This window comes from Artemia sp. Qi Xiang Cuo, chromosome 16, assembly GCF_049724085.1.
Source record: "Artemia sp. Qi Xiang Cuo chromosome 16, ASM4972408v1, whole genome shotgun sequence".
Lineage (NCBI taxonomy): Eukaryota > Metazoa > Arthropoda > Branchiopoda > Anostraca > Artemiidae > Artemia > Artemia sp. Qi Xiang Cuo.
Genome location: NC_142809.1, coordinates 44,531,313 through 44,547,778, shown reverse-complemented (window position 1 = coordinate 44,547,778; position 16,466 = coordinate 44,531,313). Strand labels below are relative to the sequence as shown.

The following is a 16,466-nucleotide window of genomic DNA, read 5'->3' as shown; positions in this document are numbered from 1 at the left end:
TAAAATTCATACGGGGACTTGATGTTTTCAATAGTATTGAACCGAACTCATGGCTGATTATTGATGATTTGGCTGAATCCATTGAACAGTTCTCGCAGAAAATGCTACAACTGTTCACTGCTCGCTCCCACTATGAACACATTTCCGTTACTCTGGTTCTACACAATCTGTTTCATCAGAGCAAATGTATGTGAACACTTGCTTGGAATTGCACCGTCTATATTATCTATCGAGTTGTTTATGATTCTAGCTCACTCATAACTCTCAATAAACAGATATACCCCGGCGCCCCAAAATTTCTGCTGTCAGCGTACACTCAGGCGACTAGCAAGCCCTATGGTTACATTTTGCTGGATCTTAATCAGAGCACACCCGAGGACCTACGTGTAGTCACCGACATTTTCAACAATGAAATTACAGTATATCTTCCGGTGAACAGTAGAAAAGGCGATTAGTTGTCATTATGACACTGAAGAAACTACACGAACAACGGCATTGATTTTCCGTTCTAGGCACTTCAAAACCATTGCTTAGGAAGGCTATACTTAAACATGGTGTCGACAATGATTTCATTAATCTAATATCTGAACTTTGTTTAAATTTAACTGAGGGCAATGTTCAACTGCCAGAAGGTATTAGATAACAGACAAAGCAACATCGTTCCACTGTACGTGCCTTGGCTTGTAAAAACATGGGAAAAAAATTTAAACGAAAACGGCTCCTTCAAGCAGGCGGTAGCTTTTTCACACTTTTACTGCCGATAATCGCAGGACTTGTAAACAGTTTTCTCTAGAGAATGGCAAAACCCTATAAATTGACACCATTTGAACTTGTCCTCTCGCCCATCGAACATTTTGAAGACGATCTAAGCAAATTCATTAACGATGAGAATATTGCCGATGACAAAAAACTGATTTTACTTCAAGATGCATTGCGACGTGTGGACAAACATAAACCATATCGTGAGAGACCCACCGCCGCCACTGATCCCTCCAAACAGGAAACATCTCCAGATTCTGCAGCAGCATCAAAGGAGAAGGAATTGAATTCGATTGTATTGAAAATTGGAAACCTATTGCCCTCACCTATCGAGAACAGAGTAAAAGAGTATTATCTTATCTCGTGTTGGAAACTGGCGATCAAGTTCAAGTCGAGAGCACAGGGAAACGAATTATAATTCAGAGAAAAAGTTATAATCTAGTTGATTTAATTTGTGATATGGTGACGAATCGTAAAGTACTCTTATCCTTTGACGATAATCTATACACCTTTCTGTGTGTATCAAAATTTCCCAAAAGTCTTATTGACAATAAGCAAATTCTAAAGAAACTAAGAGAATATAGTCCTCCTCCAACACCATCATTTAAAAAAGAAGAAGAAGATTCAGTATTTGAAAATACTATCAGTATCATTGATTTTACAACATCTGTGGCTGCTAGTCGAAAGCGAAGACGAATTGATTCACCCCCCAGTGTGCGAAAGGGGAGTGGACATTACACTACGTGTTTACGTTCAAAATGGATAAAGTTTTGAAAGGTGTCTATGAAAATATTGGCGAAGCGGGAAGTTTAAGTTCTCCCAAAACGCATCACCGCCTCATTGAATCTATTCAATGCTGAAAATGTTGATGTGAGTGTCAAGCATGGATACTAAGAACAATTTTATCCATAACAACCCCTCTCCGACAATAACCACTTTCAAATTTATTCCAATGAAGACTACTTTATGGACATGTCTTCAACATTTATAGATTTGCAAATGAAAGTCCAGAAATCCGATAATACAATGCCAATTCGGGCCGATGGGATATCCTATGAAAATTGTATATTACATAATTTATTTCGTCAAATTAGTGTCTACATCAATGGCACGCTGGTGAGCACAAGCAACAATCTCTCCAACTATGCAAGCTATATGCAATTCATGCTGATGACACCCAAGTCATACAAGGAATTGAGAAGCGCCTCCAATGGATATGAATATATTACTAATACTGATAGTACAGATGCACTTAAAAATGCTACAACTAGTGAATTACATCTAGTTGGAAAAATATATCATGAAATATTTAATATACCCCAATGGCTGCCGCCCAATGTTAAAGTGGATATAAAATTGACGCTTGCACCCTCCAATTTCATATTGAGAAAAGAACTTGCTGGCAATCCCGATGTAAGTCTCTCCCTCACCTCGGCAATACTTCATGTACGCAAACAACAGTTCATGAGTTCTGTTGCATTGGCTGTGGAAAAACTGAGAACCAATGTCAACAACATTAAACTACTTGGTCCTAATACAATCACCAATCAGCTTCATATTGCCGTGGGCTCACGCACCTTCACCGACTCATCCTTTATCAATGGTGAAATTCCCTCGAAACTTGCACTGGCATTTGTAAAAAGCGCCAGTGCAATATGATCATGGACTGAATGCCCACATAAATTCGAGAAGTTTAGACTTTCATCTCTAGTGTGCAAAGTAAACGGTATCCCACTCTATAATCTATCTTTTGATGAATCTTATAGAACATTGTATGAGTTGACCATGCAAACCCTAGATCGTGACTCAAATATTTGAAAATGGTATAACCGAAGATATGTTTGCTAAAACACATGGTATCATTGTACTGGATTTGTCTGGCACACAGGATATGAGTATAGTACGTACTGGGAGTGTGCGTTTAGAGTGTACATTTGCCGACCCATTGGCTGAGAGTATTGCCCTAATCTCACTAAATCAATATGAAACCTATTGGGAAATCACTCCCGAAGGCAGTATTCTACTAGACTTGGCGCCATGAACACCAGTCAAATAATCAGTGTATTTAATATGGACCCCTACATGTCCCAGTACAAATCCTATTGTCTACCCTCAGACTATCTAGTAAAAATTCAAGGTACTAACAATACCTTGATTATTGTTAATAGCAGTCCGTCGACTGTGCTGACGGGTCATTGGCTGTGCATCTATCAAACAATGAAGACGATTGAATTTTTTGATCCTCTTGGTCCACCCTATACATTCTACACACCCCATATCAGTAACTATATTGAGAGCAGTTGAACAACTATTATTCAAAATCGAAAGAGGGTGCAGGATCTAAAGACTAAAAGCTGTGGCTTCCATGCAATAATATATATTGTGTTCCGATGTCGTGGCTATACTTACAAGCAGTTTCTCAACATTTATAGTGACAATCCCCGTCTGAATGACTTTCTAGTGGAAAATATCCTCTCAGACCTATATAGTATTGATTTTAGTGCCCTAAGAGTAAAGTGCTTAAAAAATGTATGTGAATTTGTTTATTAATAAAATGTATATATATACAACAATGTCTTTAAATCTTCACTTTTATAGTTCTTCATCTTCGATGTATAGGCAACTATCGTGAGCCACTAATACTTGTAAATCATTTGGATCCACTTTATATTGATCTTGATTGACTGCAAAGTCAGGGTCACATTTTCTACAGTACAATGTAACTTCACTCTTGTCATATCTCTTTGTATAGTCAATGATACTATTTGTATTCATATTATGAAATTCAAGAGTTTCAATCTGTCTATTTGAAGCAATATCACATACAGTGTTTTCAAGTGGTGAATTACATTCGGTAACTGCTAAATAAAAATCACTAGGCTTATAGTCATAGTAGGCAGTGTCGTCACAGCGATGACGTAGAAACCAGATTGTCTTGTTAGCCCAACAGTTGAATCGTAGACCAGCTTCCTCTTCCCAGAATAATTTAAATCCGTGACGATACCAATCTCGTAGAAATAAACTAAAATCACGTTTAGGATTCTTTCCAATCATAGCAGGGTAAGTATTCTCCCACTGATCATATTTATCATAGTGACAATTGGAGCACAGGTTCCCTCTAGGGGGAGAATCACACACCACTTCAAGACATGAATTACATCTTTTAATTTGTACTGCATAGCCTCCATGTAATATGCAGGGATTTCAAAATTTGCACTTTTCACTAAAGTCGTCAACAATTGTACGATTCTCACACTGAGTGCAACTGCCTAGAGTGTACAAGCACAATTGGCACATATAGAAAATTTTTCGGTTTCCGATGTCAACTCACTCACAGCTAAAACGACACTGAGCGTCCTCGCGACATAAATTCAAAGTGGAGGAATGGGGGAGCGGAGTAACTCTGTGACGTTACCTCTTTCGAATGACGGAGAGAGCCATCTACATTGGCAATGAAAGTATACCCACTATATGATTCTGCCGTGTTCCAATTAATATATCAATAAATTGACTATAATCATTTGAATCGCATTTTAAAAGTTTCAAGCAATAGTCCAATGGGGAAAAATCAGTTTTCAATATAATGTCAAGTGTTTAATGAGAGAATATCCCGCATTGAAGAGATAACTCGAGAAAATCGTCATCCAAAATCAAATGTTTTTCCATAAACACTAGATTTGATCTAATTCTCTCTTTCTCAAATTTATTCATTTTTCAGTCCTTTCAATCCGACTGCTGACTCTAGACTGACCCTGATTCGTTAGCCCTAAACGTAAAAGAAAGGGAACATTTTCGATTTCGAAACAATTTTATTGAATAATTACAACAACATCAATAATACAGAGCATGTACAATTAGCGATACAGTGAATTGTCTTCGATATGTTTCATTAATGTACTTAAAGCACATTGAAGTCTATTCACATGTGCTATATCAACTTTTGCGGCAAAACATAATTGATCTTCCATTTTAAATTTGCTCAAGGATATCACATATCCTCCATTTGCTGCATTCCTTTATAGACGAAACCACTATCCTTTCGTGATATCAAGTGTAGGGTTTGGTGCTCTCGTACTATTAGTAGTAACTCCGCTCTCAAGTTCTAATAGGGTAAATATTCCGGTCCTTATTACAAATATATATCCAAATAAACTATTCTTCTCACTCCTTTGAATTCTGTTCACAGACTAATAAAACTATAGCAAAAATCCTTTCCTTATATTCCCTCCACTGCTAATATGTAAACAAGCCCTCTGATTGGCTGAGAAGGAAACAGGTGATCTAACTGTTTCCGGGAAACTCATAACATTGAACAATTTTATCCACAACAACAAATACTATTTCTGGATCATAACATTCGCTGTGAGCAACAACAAGAAGGAAGTGTCATTGACCTGCCCCCATTAGACTCAATAATCCATGAACGGGACAAAGTTCCTGTTTTTCCAGTCTCACTGACAAAATCCATAAAAACAGACATAAATGTGACAAAGTTCCTGTTTTTTCATTCTCACTGACAAAAACCATTAAACATCCATGAAAAACATCAAATAAATCGACCAACACACATAACCATCCATGAAAACAGACATAAATGTGACAAAGTTCCTGTTTTTCCATTCTCATTGACAAAAACCATAAACCACGTGGTTCTATGCCCATATATGGTGTTAAAAAGTTTTAAGTGGCAGCAGGGGTGGGTGACACGAGTAGCACCTCCCTCTCTACTTACAACCTCCTGAATATCTATAAAATTCCCTTTTTGTAAGGCTTCGTACTTTCTTGTAAGGCTTCAAACAAAAACCAAATTTGAAAAGTTTCTCAATAATGATAATGATATGACAACCAATATTCTGAGGGAAGAATTGTTTTTTTAGAGTTTCTTTTACGTGTAAATTTCTGTTATCCATTAGGATACGTTGGTATTATTACTATGAAAGCTGTGAAGTTGCATCGTAGGCCTGAAAATCCTAATTTCTTCTTTAGTTATTTATATTTTTTTTGACAGCTCTGATGATTTTGTTACATTTTATCACACGATTTTATTTTTTCTTAGCAAAGGTCAACCACAGTATTATATGGAGGTTAACAAATAAAGTCAATTAATGGAAAATTTTGCATTCATTGCGATACAAGAACCATTCCCATGAGTATCCTTATTGAATCTGAACCCTCTCATAATACAATATATCTTGGAAAAATAAAAATTCAAAGCAGTCAACTATTTTTGGAAGGTGTGTCACATTAGCTAAGATGAGAACTAGCGAAAATTCTAACATTTGTGTTTTGATATATGTTCCAATTTGGGTTCTAATTCTAATTTATTTGTGTTTTGTTTTCTCCATTTCCAGCTACATATAGCATAAGATTCGTTCTTTTAATTTTCAATGTTTTTAGTTAAATTTGTCAAGTTTATCTTCACTCTGCTTTCTTGATACCCAACATTCATTGCTTCGTTTTTGTTATTCAAGAGTGGAGCAAAATATTTCTTAAATATTTCGTGTAATTATTGTTTATCGTTAATGCTAAAAGGCAGAAGCTAAGGGACCGCATGTAGTACCCTATTGGAGAGAGGTTAAGGTGGGTAATATATACCATAAGTTATATCTTGGAGAAGAATATCACTTCAATATTTGACATGGACAAATCCTTAAAGTTCTGCTAACTAGCGAGTGTTAAGCTCTAGAAGCGACTATTTTATGGCAACCGTCTTTCATACCTAATAAGTAGATGATTAGTTTCGCTGTCTTAGTTTCAAATAATTCCTAAGCGGAAACATTCTTCTTAGAAACGGTTCAGGACTCCTCAACTACCCTCTTAAGCCTACATGGCACACTTTGAAAAATATTAGGTTTTATTAATAATTATTTCGATGGAGCTATGAACTGCTGCCTCTTAAGGTATGATTGGTTATTTGATAATTTTTGATGGTTCCTAAATGACACCCACCTTATGTGCGTCCAGGTGGTGACCAGGAGTTCCCTGTTGGCTAGCTCAAGCCAAAACTAATGGTCCTAAGGCCATGAAAAGCGGTAAAGATTGGTTTACAGGCTAATAGCCTGTTACCGTATAACCCTAACTATTATAGAAACGGTAACAAATGGTCATAGAAAATCCCATTGACCTAGTGATGAAGAATGCTTTTGATTTGCTGCTGAGTCTGGTGTGAGACAAAAATGCCTCCTATCCCCAATTTTATTTGCCATAACTATATGCTTCGTTTTGAGATCTTTCAAATTCTGTGGTGGGTAATATAAATGGAAATCAGGCCTAGTACCCTCCTTAAAAATGTGAAATTGGATCAAGAAAAAATCCATATCGTTTAGATCCCTCCCTAAAGATGTAAACTTAAATTTAACAGGGGTTTCTGGTGTGTTCCCTCTGGAATGTTACGGTTGGATTGAATTTTATATGACTCGACTTTTTTTCTGAAATTTTTATAAATTTATCCCCCCCTCCCCAACTTTCAAAGTCGAGATATGAAGAGCCGAAACCGATAAAGGCATTCAAACGTCATGCGTTCCATAATAGAGTTAATCCAGGACTAAATAAAGTTGTCCTTTACCCAAAAAATTACAATTAATTGATGATATTTCTTTCGTTTTTCCTTCTCTTTTTGAATAGCGTTTGTTGCTTTTCTTTCTATGTTTTATTTAGCCTATTTTTTTTATATTTTTCTTGTAGCGACAGGGAAACTATGAGAAATTAGGGAAGGAAAATAAATAATGATATTTTGATGAGCCCGTGTACTTACATCCCAGAGCTTTATGGACCTTAAAGCCTCGAAATTACTTTTGAAATCTGTTTTTTAATTCCTCTGAGCCTTTTGGAAAGTGATATCTAAATCATAATTCAAATTAAAGCCAAAGAACATTTGTTATAATAAAAAAAGGCAATTCTGTCTCTTTCAGAAGAAAGGGAGCCGGCAAGTATGTATCTACCAGAAAGATATAGAAGCATTTTGCCAAGATGTTTAACGCACACAAAAAACGATTGAGTTCCTTCGGCCCCAAATTTGTACATTAAGAGTAGTGAAGGCCCTCTAATTCAAACAAGTACACCAAATATGGGCACTGACCTACTTTAGTGAGAAAGAGGTTGGAATTAAATTGCCAGATTATAGATACTCGTACAACAGAATTAGATCTTAAAAATAGTCTGTGACGCTGGGTGAACATGAAATAGTTTCTTTTGGAATTTGTCACAGGATTATTGCAAGGAATTTGACACGAGGTTCTTACGTGCACGTGGATAACACAAAGGATATATTTATTCTGAATGTATTCAACGGGGAATTTTAAATGCGTAAGTTTGGTCGGTATAATACACAAATACCAAACGAAGAGTGTACTTAAATAAAATATTGTATAGTATAGGGAATATACATAAACTCGATATTAATAAAGCTGCGTACATTTTAGATAATGACAAAGCAGCCATTAGTCGTCCATGTCTCAACCTCCAAGTGCCCCAATACCCCCAATCCCCCCAACTTTTCGCCTCCGCCTCCATTTTAGCTTATACTTTTTTTCAAGTTTTTCCTATTTTTTTTAACTTTTATTTTTTAATTTTTTATATTTTTTTAACACAGAAAATTTTTTCCACCTTTTTTTTACATGTCTTAGAATGACATAAAATAAACTTAAAACCAAAAAAATTCACATTTAATATTTTCAAAATACAAAATGAGAATGATGTAGATATGTTAGTCATGACTTTCACTATTAGAAAAATAATCTTTGTAGATGAACTTTTCTTTTTTTTCTGACCTAGGATTTTTTGGACGGAAAATTATTCAACTGTTTTTTTTTTGTATATTTGTCCGCCTGCATTAGTGATACTCTATGGTTGCTCATGCATACTACGCAGTTCTCCTAGTGACACTATATTTTTTTATGTCTTAGAATGACTTGAACATGCTTAAAACCAAAAAATCATATTTAATATTTTCAAAATACAAAATGGGAATGATATAGATATGTTAGTCCTGACGTTTACTATTGAAAAAATAATGTTTGTAGTAGCACTCTTCTTTTTTTTCTGGACTTGGAAAATTATTTTTTGGACTTTAAAAATTATTCAACTTTTTTTTATTTATGCGATTCTATAAATGGTACTATATGCATACTCATAGACACTAAAAGACTGTCCCAGTGATAATATATTATTTACATGTCATATTATTACAAATATTAGAGTGATTTAATTCTTTATCAATATCCTTTGTCGGATACATAGGATAACATTGTCAAAATCTAAGTATCAGAGTGAATGAATTATTTATCAACATCTTTTGTCAGATACGTCGGATAAAACTGACAAAATCTAAGAATAAGATTGAATAGATTCATTATCAACATCTTTTCTTGGATATGTCGGTAACATTATCAAATTTAAGTATCGGAGCTATTAAATTATTTATCAACATCTTTTGTCGGATACATAGGATAACATTGAAAAAATATAAGTATCAGAGTGAACAAATCATTTATCAAAAATTCTATATCAACATCTTTTTTCGATTACGTCGGAAAAAAATTGAAAAAATCTAAGTGTCAGAGTGAATAGATTCTTTATCAACATCCTTTGTCGGAAACATCGGATAACATTTAAAAAATCTAAGCATCAGAGTGAATAAATCCTTTATCAACATCCTTTGTCAGATATGTTTGATAACATTCAAAAAATTTAAGTATAAGAGTCAGTAAAATCTTTATCAACATCATTTGTCGGATACGTTGGATAACATTGACAAAATCTAAGTATCACAGTGAATAAATTCTATATCTACATCTTTTGTCAGATATGTCAGATAACATTATCAAAATCTAAGCATCAAAGAGATTAAAACATTCCTTTGCGGATACATCGGATAACATTCACAAAATCTAAGTATCAGAATGAACAAATTCTTTATCAGCATCCTTTGTCGGCTACATAGGATAACATTGACAAAATTTAAGTATCACAGTGAATAAATTCTATATCCACATCTTTTGTCAGATATGTCAGATAAAATTATCAAAATCTAATTACCAGAGTGATTAATTTTCTATCAACGTTCTTTGTCGGATACATCGGATAACATTCACAAAATCTAATTATCAGAGTGAATAAATTCTTTATCAATGTCTTTTGACAGATACATCGGACAACATTCACAAAATCTAAGTATCAGAGTGAATAAATTCATTATCAACATCTTTTATCTGATACATCGGATAGAATTATCAAAATCTAAGTATCAGAGTGAATAAATCCTTTACCAAAATCCTTTGTCTGATACGTCGGATAACATTATCAAAATCTAAGTATCAAAGTGATTAAATTTTTAACAACTTCCTTTGTTGTATACATAGAATAACTTTGACAAAATCTAAGTATCAGAGTGAATAAATCCTTTACCAACATCTTTTATCGGATACCTCGGATAACATTATCAAAATCTAAGCATCAGAAAGATTAAATTCTGTATCAACATCTTTTTCGGCTACATAGGATAACATTGATAATATCTAAGTATCAGAATGATTAAATTCTTTATCAACATCCTTTGTCGGATATATGGGATAACATTGACAAAATCTGTTTTTTTCCATTTTTTTCAACAATCATAAAAGTGTACACCCACTTTTGTGGGTGGATGATCTTCTTTTGTATCTTAAGATTTTATTTTTTATTGGGTGTCATTTTCCACTCATTTATATACTAACCTGACATTAACCATCATTATTCATTACATTATACAATTATGCATTAACAAAAGTGTTGCACTTATAAATAAAAGCAGCAGTTTCTTCCTTGTTTGGTTTTTCTTTTACTACAAAACTTGCTTGACTATTCCACCATTAGATTATCTTTTTTTTCTGATTTGTTATTGCGTTTGTTTTTCTCAGGCCTTGAAAATGACTTTCTAATATGTATTTTACTTAACATGTTTCAAGTTTCTCTGTATCATATTTTGAAACAAAACTTAAGGCGTGTTTCTTTTTGAATAGCAGTTGCTGATTTATGGACCTACCAAACCTAATTTCTATAATAAACTTAAAATTTATTTTAATAATATTTCTAAAACTGATCCAATTTCAGGGACAAAATATCAAATGAATCTGTTTCTCATTAGCTGCTGGTCCCTAAAATTAAACTAACAATTCTTTTCTAATATTCCTGGAATATTATTCGAAGATTGAACTTTCTTCTCATTTTGACTAGACCTACTTTTAGACCATAAATATTGAGTGAAATTATTCATAAAACTAATTTCATAGTTTCTTATGAAAACTGAAACTTAACTTTAATTTATGATAAAATAAAAAGTCTGTCCTTCTCCACATTCATTATATGTTTTCCTGTGTATTTTCAATTTAGTGATAATGTCATTTTTGTTCCCATGGACCTCATTCGACGTCTCATTTAACTAAGCAGGGATTTGTGGTAAAGAAATATAGCACCATCAGACCAACATACGCTTCTTTAATACGGTAATGACAGAGCTTTGACTGCATGTCAACCATTTTTTTTTCATTGATTAAAGATATATTAACAAAATATATTAACAAAAGATATAAAACCCTAGCCTACTGACGGCAGTACTTGATGGTCAATGTATAATCGTATAATGTAATGTATAATTATATTTAATGTCAGGTTAATGTATAAATGAGTGGAAAATGACGCCCAATAAACAGTAAAATCTTAAGATACAAAAGAAGATCAAGCAATGAAAACAAAACATGAATCCTGAACCAAAAAGTAGTTCTCGTGAAACTGAATACTTGTTTAATTCAACACCGTTCGACTCAACTTATATACATCAATCTTCGTTCAACCTAACGCCCTTTTATCTCAACTTCGTTGAAGATAAAATAAAAGTTCAAAATAGAGTCAAATTCCTTTTTAATAGACAGTGTATAGAAATTTACAAAAATACCAGATATTTCGGTCACATATAAAGTGACCGTCATCAGTAGTAAAACTGATGATGGTCACTGTATATGTGACCGAAATATCTGGTGTCTTTGTGAGTTTCTGTACACTGTCTATTAATAAGGATTTTATCCCTATTTTGAACTCTTATTTTATCGTCATGGAAAGGCAGTGTGGTCTCCCAAATTATCTACAACTTCATTGAACTCCACCCCAGTTTAACTCAACCCCTGTTCCGATCAACCTCCCTGCAAATCGACCCTCGTGCAGCTCGACCTTCCTTCAGCTCAACCCTCGTGAAATTAGGCCTTCATTTATCTCAGCCCCACGCAACTCAATCCCTGTTTAACCTAGTCCAATTAAACTCAACACCTATGCAATTCAACTGCCATTAAATCAAACCCCATTCAAATCAACACTATTCAGCTCATTCCTCCTTAAATGAACAATGTAACTATAGTTTAGTCTATAGTTACATATAGTAACTATATGTAACATAGTAACTGTTATGCTACGATAGTAACTATAGTATAGTACAAGAAAATATAGTTTAGTTCATTTTGTCGGAAATGATAAAATTACCCCAAATTAAATAGTCTTTATTAATTGATTAAATCTTATGCATGTGCTTATTATTTTATGCTATTTGAATGTTAAAATGATTCTCCCATCCCCTATCTTTCTAAGAAAATAACAGTTTATCCTTTTGTCTTATATATTTGAAATTAGCGAACTTCTAATGGCCAAGGTCTGAACACATTTGTGTGTTATGTTTAAAGCAGTAGCTGCAATTTCTATTCACCATTCAATGCTGTTTCGGAACATAGTAATTGCTACGGATGCAATTGCATCCCAGCCTCAGTCCACCTAAGGCCTGGATATAGCCCTAGACGATGAGTAACTTCAATTATTTTGTTAGTCTGTATTGTAAGAGTTATTAAATTTAATAGTCTCTGCTGCAATGCTAATTTTTTTTTATTTGTAAGACTGGGATCTCTTCCTATTACTTTGGGAGTCGAATGCGTCAGAGATGTATATATTTATACCCAGTCTACTTCAGAAAAATGCAAGCCTTTTTAGGCCTTCTGTATCTCTTTGGAGTATTCAAGTCAGGCAATGAGGATTGTGAAAGTATCTTTGTGGCTGATGGAACTGTGCGGGACATTTTCCGCACTACAATGAGCCTGAAGCGATTCGAGTAAATGGAAAGCTGCCTTCGGTTCAATAATAGGCACACACGCAACAAAAGAAATGGACCTCAAGCTCCCATCAAAGAGGTTTTTTACCTCTTTTTCACTAACTGCAAAGCAAATTACTCACCAGGCGAGTACTTGATGAAATGCTAGTTGCAATCAGAGGACAGTGCAAATTTAAGATGTACATTCTCTCAAAACCGAACTAAGTATGGAATGAAAAATCCATGCCTAGGGGTCTTGAGAACATTCTAATCTGTCTGTTGCCACATTCTATCTGTCTGCTGGTTCACATTTTTAGAGTTTATAGAAATACTCAGACCCTTGGAAATTACCTATGTAGGCACAGTGAGAAAGAACAAAATATAAATCCCACCCAATTCCTTGGTAGTCATACATGGGAGCCCGACTCATCCGTCTTCAAGATTAGAGACCATCTAACCCTGGTGTTGTTTGTTCCAAAGAAAAACAAAGCAGTAATTCTTGCTTCATCGATATACTGTATAAAAAGAAAACACCTTTCTCCATTAGTTCCTATTTAAAGTTTAAGTGATCCATAGTTACACTTAGTATGAGATTACCGTATATAACTTCTCTCAGTTATTTTAATCCTGACGAAGATGCCACCAGAACTAAATACAGCATTTTCTCTTCTGTTCTTTGAGTTCGATTTGGTTTTCGCTTCCACCTGTTTATTATTATTTTTTTAACATCACGGATATTTAATTGAGTTAAAAAGTAAAGAAAAAATACTTGCCAATTAACTCTTGACACTGTAAACTGAATGTAATGATCCAATAAATAATTCCAAAACAAATCTGCATTTTCAGAAGTCCATTTTAGATGTTCTCGCCCTTAGCAGATGTACTTTCTGATTTCACAAAATCGAAGTATACCAAATAATTTCACAAGACTAGATACAGAATTTCTATCTGATTCTGGTCTCATCCTTTAGAATTTATTCTAGTTACACGCTATTCTTTTGGAGGTTGAGGAATTACTGAAAAAGAAGACACAATAAGCCTCCAGAATTAAAGGTTAATCGACAATAAAATGTCAATATGTTCAACTTATTTCCGTATGCACAAGATTCTATGCTTAGATTGACATATATCAGAACAGTTGTGGTAGAGGAAATACTGACAGGATAAGGACAAAAGATATATTTTAAGAAACCAAAACTTTGGGAAGATAGCACATCAATAAGGACATCCACCAAAATCACTCAAGATGTGCATTTTGTTTTATGGCAGGAATATTGGCCCTTTAGTAAACACTCCCAAGTTATTTATATAAATTAAAACTTAGTTCCAAGTCTTAAACATTAAATAACTTTAAACAGTAAAGTACTTTAGGTAATCTTGCAGAGCAAATTTTCGTCCATAACTTAGTCAGTTCCAAATAAACTCAAGATATGCACAAGATTTAACGCAACGATGTTTTAAGTTACGTTACGGTGAGGTGAACTTTGTAGCAACAAAATTAAATTTCTGAATGAGCAATTAAAGAATTATGAAAATAAAATAATACGATTGTCCTATAAAACCTTTCACGCTTCATCAGAACTTGAATCTCCATTCTACGTTTTCAATTTTTGGATAGATTGCTTATGGTGATTGTGAAGATCTTAGATGATGAATATAATATCTTTATGTATTTTTTCTTGGCTTATTGGGCGAGAACTTGTTTAAGTTTGAGATGTTATACTTGAAGTAACGTAACCAATTAGCATAGACACTTACGTATATAGTGCGAAAGCCGTTTTAAAAGCAATTTCTAAGTTCAGTTCTAAGCTGACATTATAAGCCTTTAGAACTATAAAAAAAATAAAATGATAAAATACATAAATGTAGATATTAAAGTAATTTCCATCAGAAAGTTATTCCCATCTCAGAAGAGTTTCGGAATGTGCATTACCGTTGGGAAACGAGCAATAGATATGTTTAGAGACATTCAAACTCGGGGTAGAAAATAATTGACGGAAGTATCAATTATAGTCTCTCAAGACGTGTGCTAATATGACAGGAATATTAATCATTTCCTAATAGACTCTTAAGTTATTTCTAAAACCATTTCTAAGGCTTAAAAGTCCTTCCTGAGTTAGTAAGTTTACTTCTAAGTTTACCCACTGAGCTTGCAGAGTTAAAACGTAATAAGATGAAATTATAAAATTATAGATATTTTTAAGCTTTCCTTTTATAATTTGAAGATAATATTTAATTAAATTAAACGTAAATAGAGTTGACAAATATATCAGAACAGTACAGGGGGAGAATAATACTATTACGGTTAGCACAGAGACCAATTCAAGAGTCCTTAACTCTGGATAGAAGTCATTTTGACAAAGAAGTATACATACTCACTCAAGATCATGATATTATAACAAGAATATTATTCATGTTATACAGAGTCATCTGTAAACCTTCAGAATCATTTCAGAGGTTTAAAAATAATTTGCATGCTCACTTTTGGATATTTTTAACATAAAAACAGGCTTGAAATCTGCATTTTAAAATAATCTATACACCTAGCCGGATGGCTGGCCATAAACCTAGCCAATAGACCAAATGACAAATTTGGTCTATTGGCATCTGACCTGTAAACATCAGTTTTATTTTTAAGCCGGATTAAATTTAGAATTAATTACAGTGGACAGTTTCGCAATAAGTGAATTAATTCACGTTTTGTGAAAAGAAAAAGGACTTATATTACGGTAGCAATCAACAGATCGTCCTATTATTTGTGTGGCGTTCGAATTACTTTGGATTAGCTGATTAAGGATGCCAGAGTACGGTGGTGAATAACAAAGCAGGTTCCGCGGACCACCGGGCCAGCCGTCAATTGCTTATTGCCACTGCTGCCGTGGGCCTGCCCACTGAAAGATAAGTTGATTTTTTTTCTCTTTTTTGGTTTTTCTCGTAGTAGCGAAGAAATGTCAAAATTTCAACAGTTCCAGCTTGCGTTAGCGAATTTCAAAAGATTCCTGCTGTGGCCCGTAAGAATTATCCAAGTTTCAAAGGATAAAAAAGGAATCTTCAACTACTTAGTTTTTGCGTATGGAGATCACACAGAGTCACGCCTAACCGAAAATAGTCTCATCTCGTTTGAGGACAATTACCGCGAAGCATCTGCAAAAACTGATAAAAATGTTGGAAGTGCGTTTAAAGAGGTTAACCAAAACCCGGACATTTATAAGACGGCTTCCAAAACTTTCGCATCCCTGAGAGCAGTTTCCTCTGGACCATCTACCGCGGATTTGCTAGTTAAAATAGTCGCAACTGAGGAAGAAATCGCTAAGACAAAAGAATCAATGATGAGCGCGATTACTAAGCAAGTTCAAGATAAATGCGGAAACGACCGAACTCTGAAAACTTCTGTTGAGACTATCGTGAGTGAAATATACTCGTCAGTGTCACTTGAGTTTAATCCGAAGCTAGAGCAATTGTTGGTATCAGGAAAGAATATCAAAGGACTGATTGAAAATTTAGAGAACCGTATTGCAAAATTAGAAATGAAAATTGATGATTATGAGCAAGAAAAACAGCTTGGAACTCTAGTTTTTCATGGTATTAAGCAGCAGCAGGGTGT

At 34.2% G+C, this 16,466-nt stretch overlaps 1 protein-coding gene across 1 annotated transcript in view; it reads right to left on the bottom strand.

Moving 5' to 3' along the window:
• Positions 1-16,466, bottom strand: part of LOC148942949 (zwei Ig domain protein zig-8-like) — a 137,062-nt gene that overhangs the window by 89,318 nt on the left and 31,278 nt on the right. Inside the window, exon 2 of the mRNA XM_089102705.1 lies at positions 13,636-13,878. Within this exon, the coding sequence (XP_088958831.1) occupies positions 13,636-13,702 (67 nt within the window). The 5' untranslated portion in view covers positions 13,703-13,878. The remainder of the gene's footprint in view (positions 1-13,635; positions 13,879-16,466) is intronic.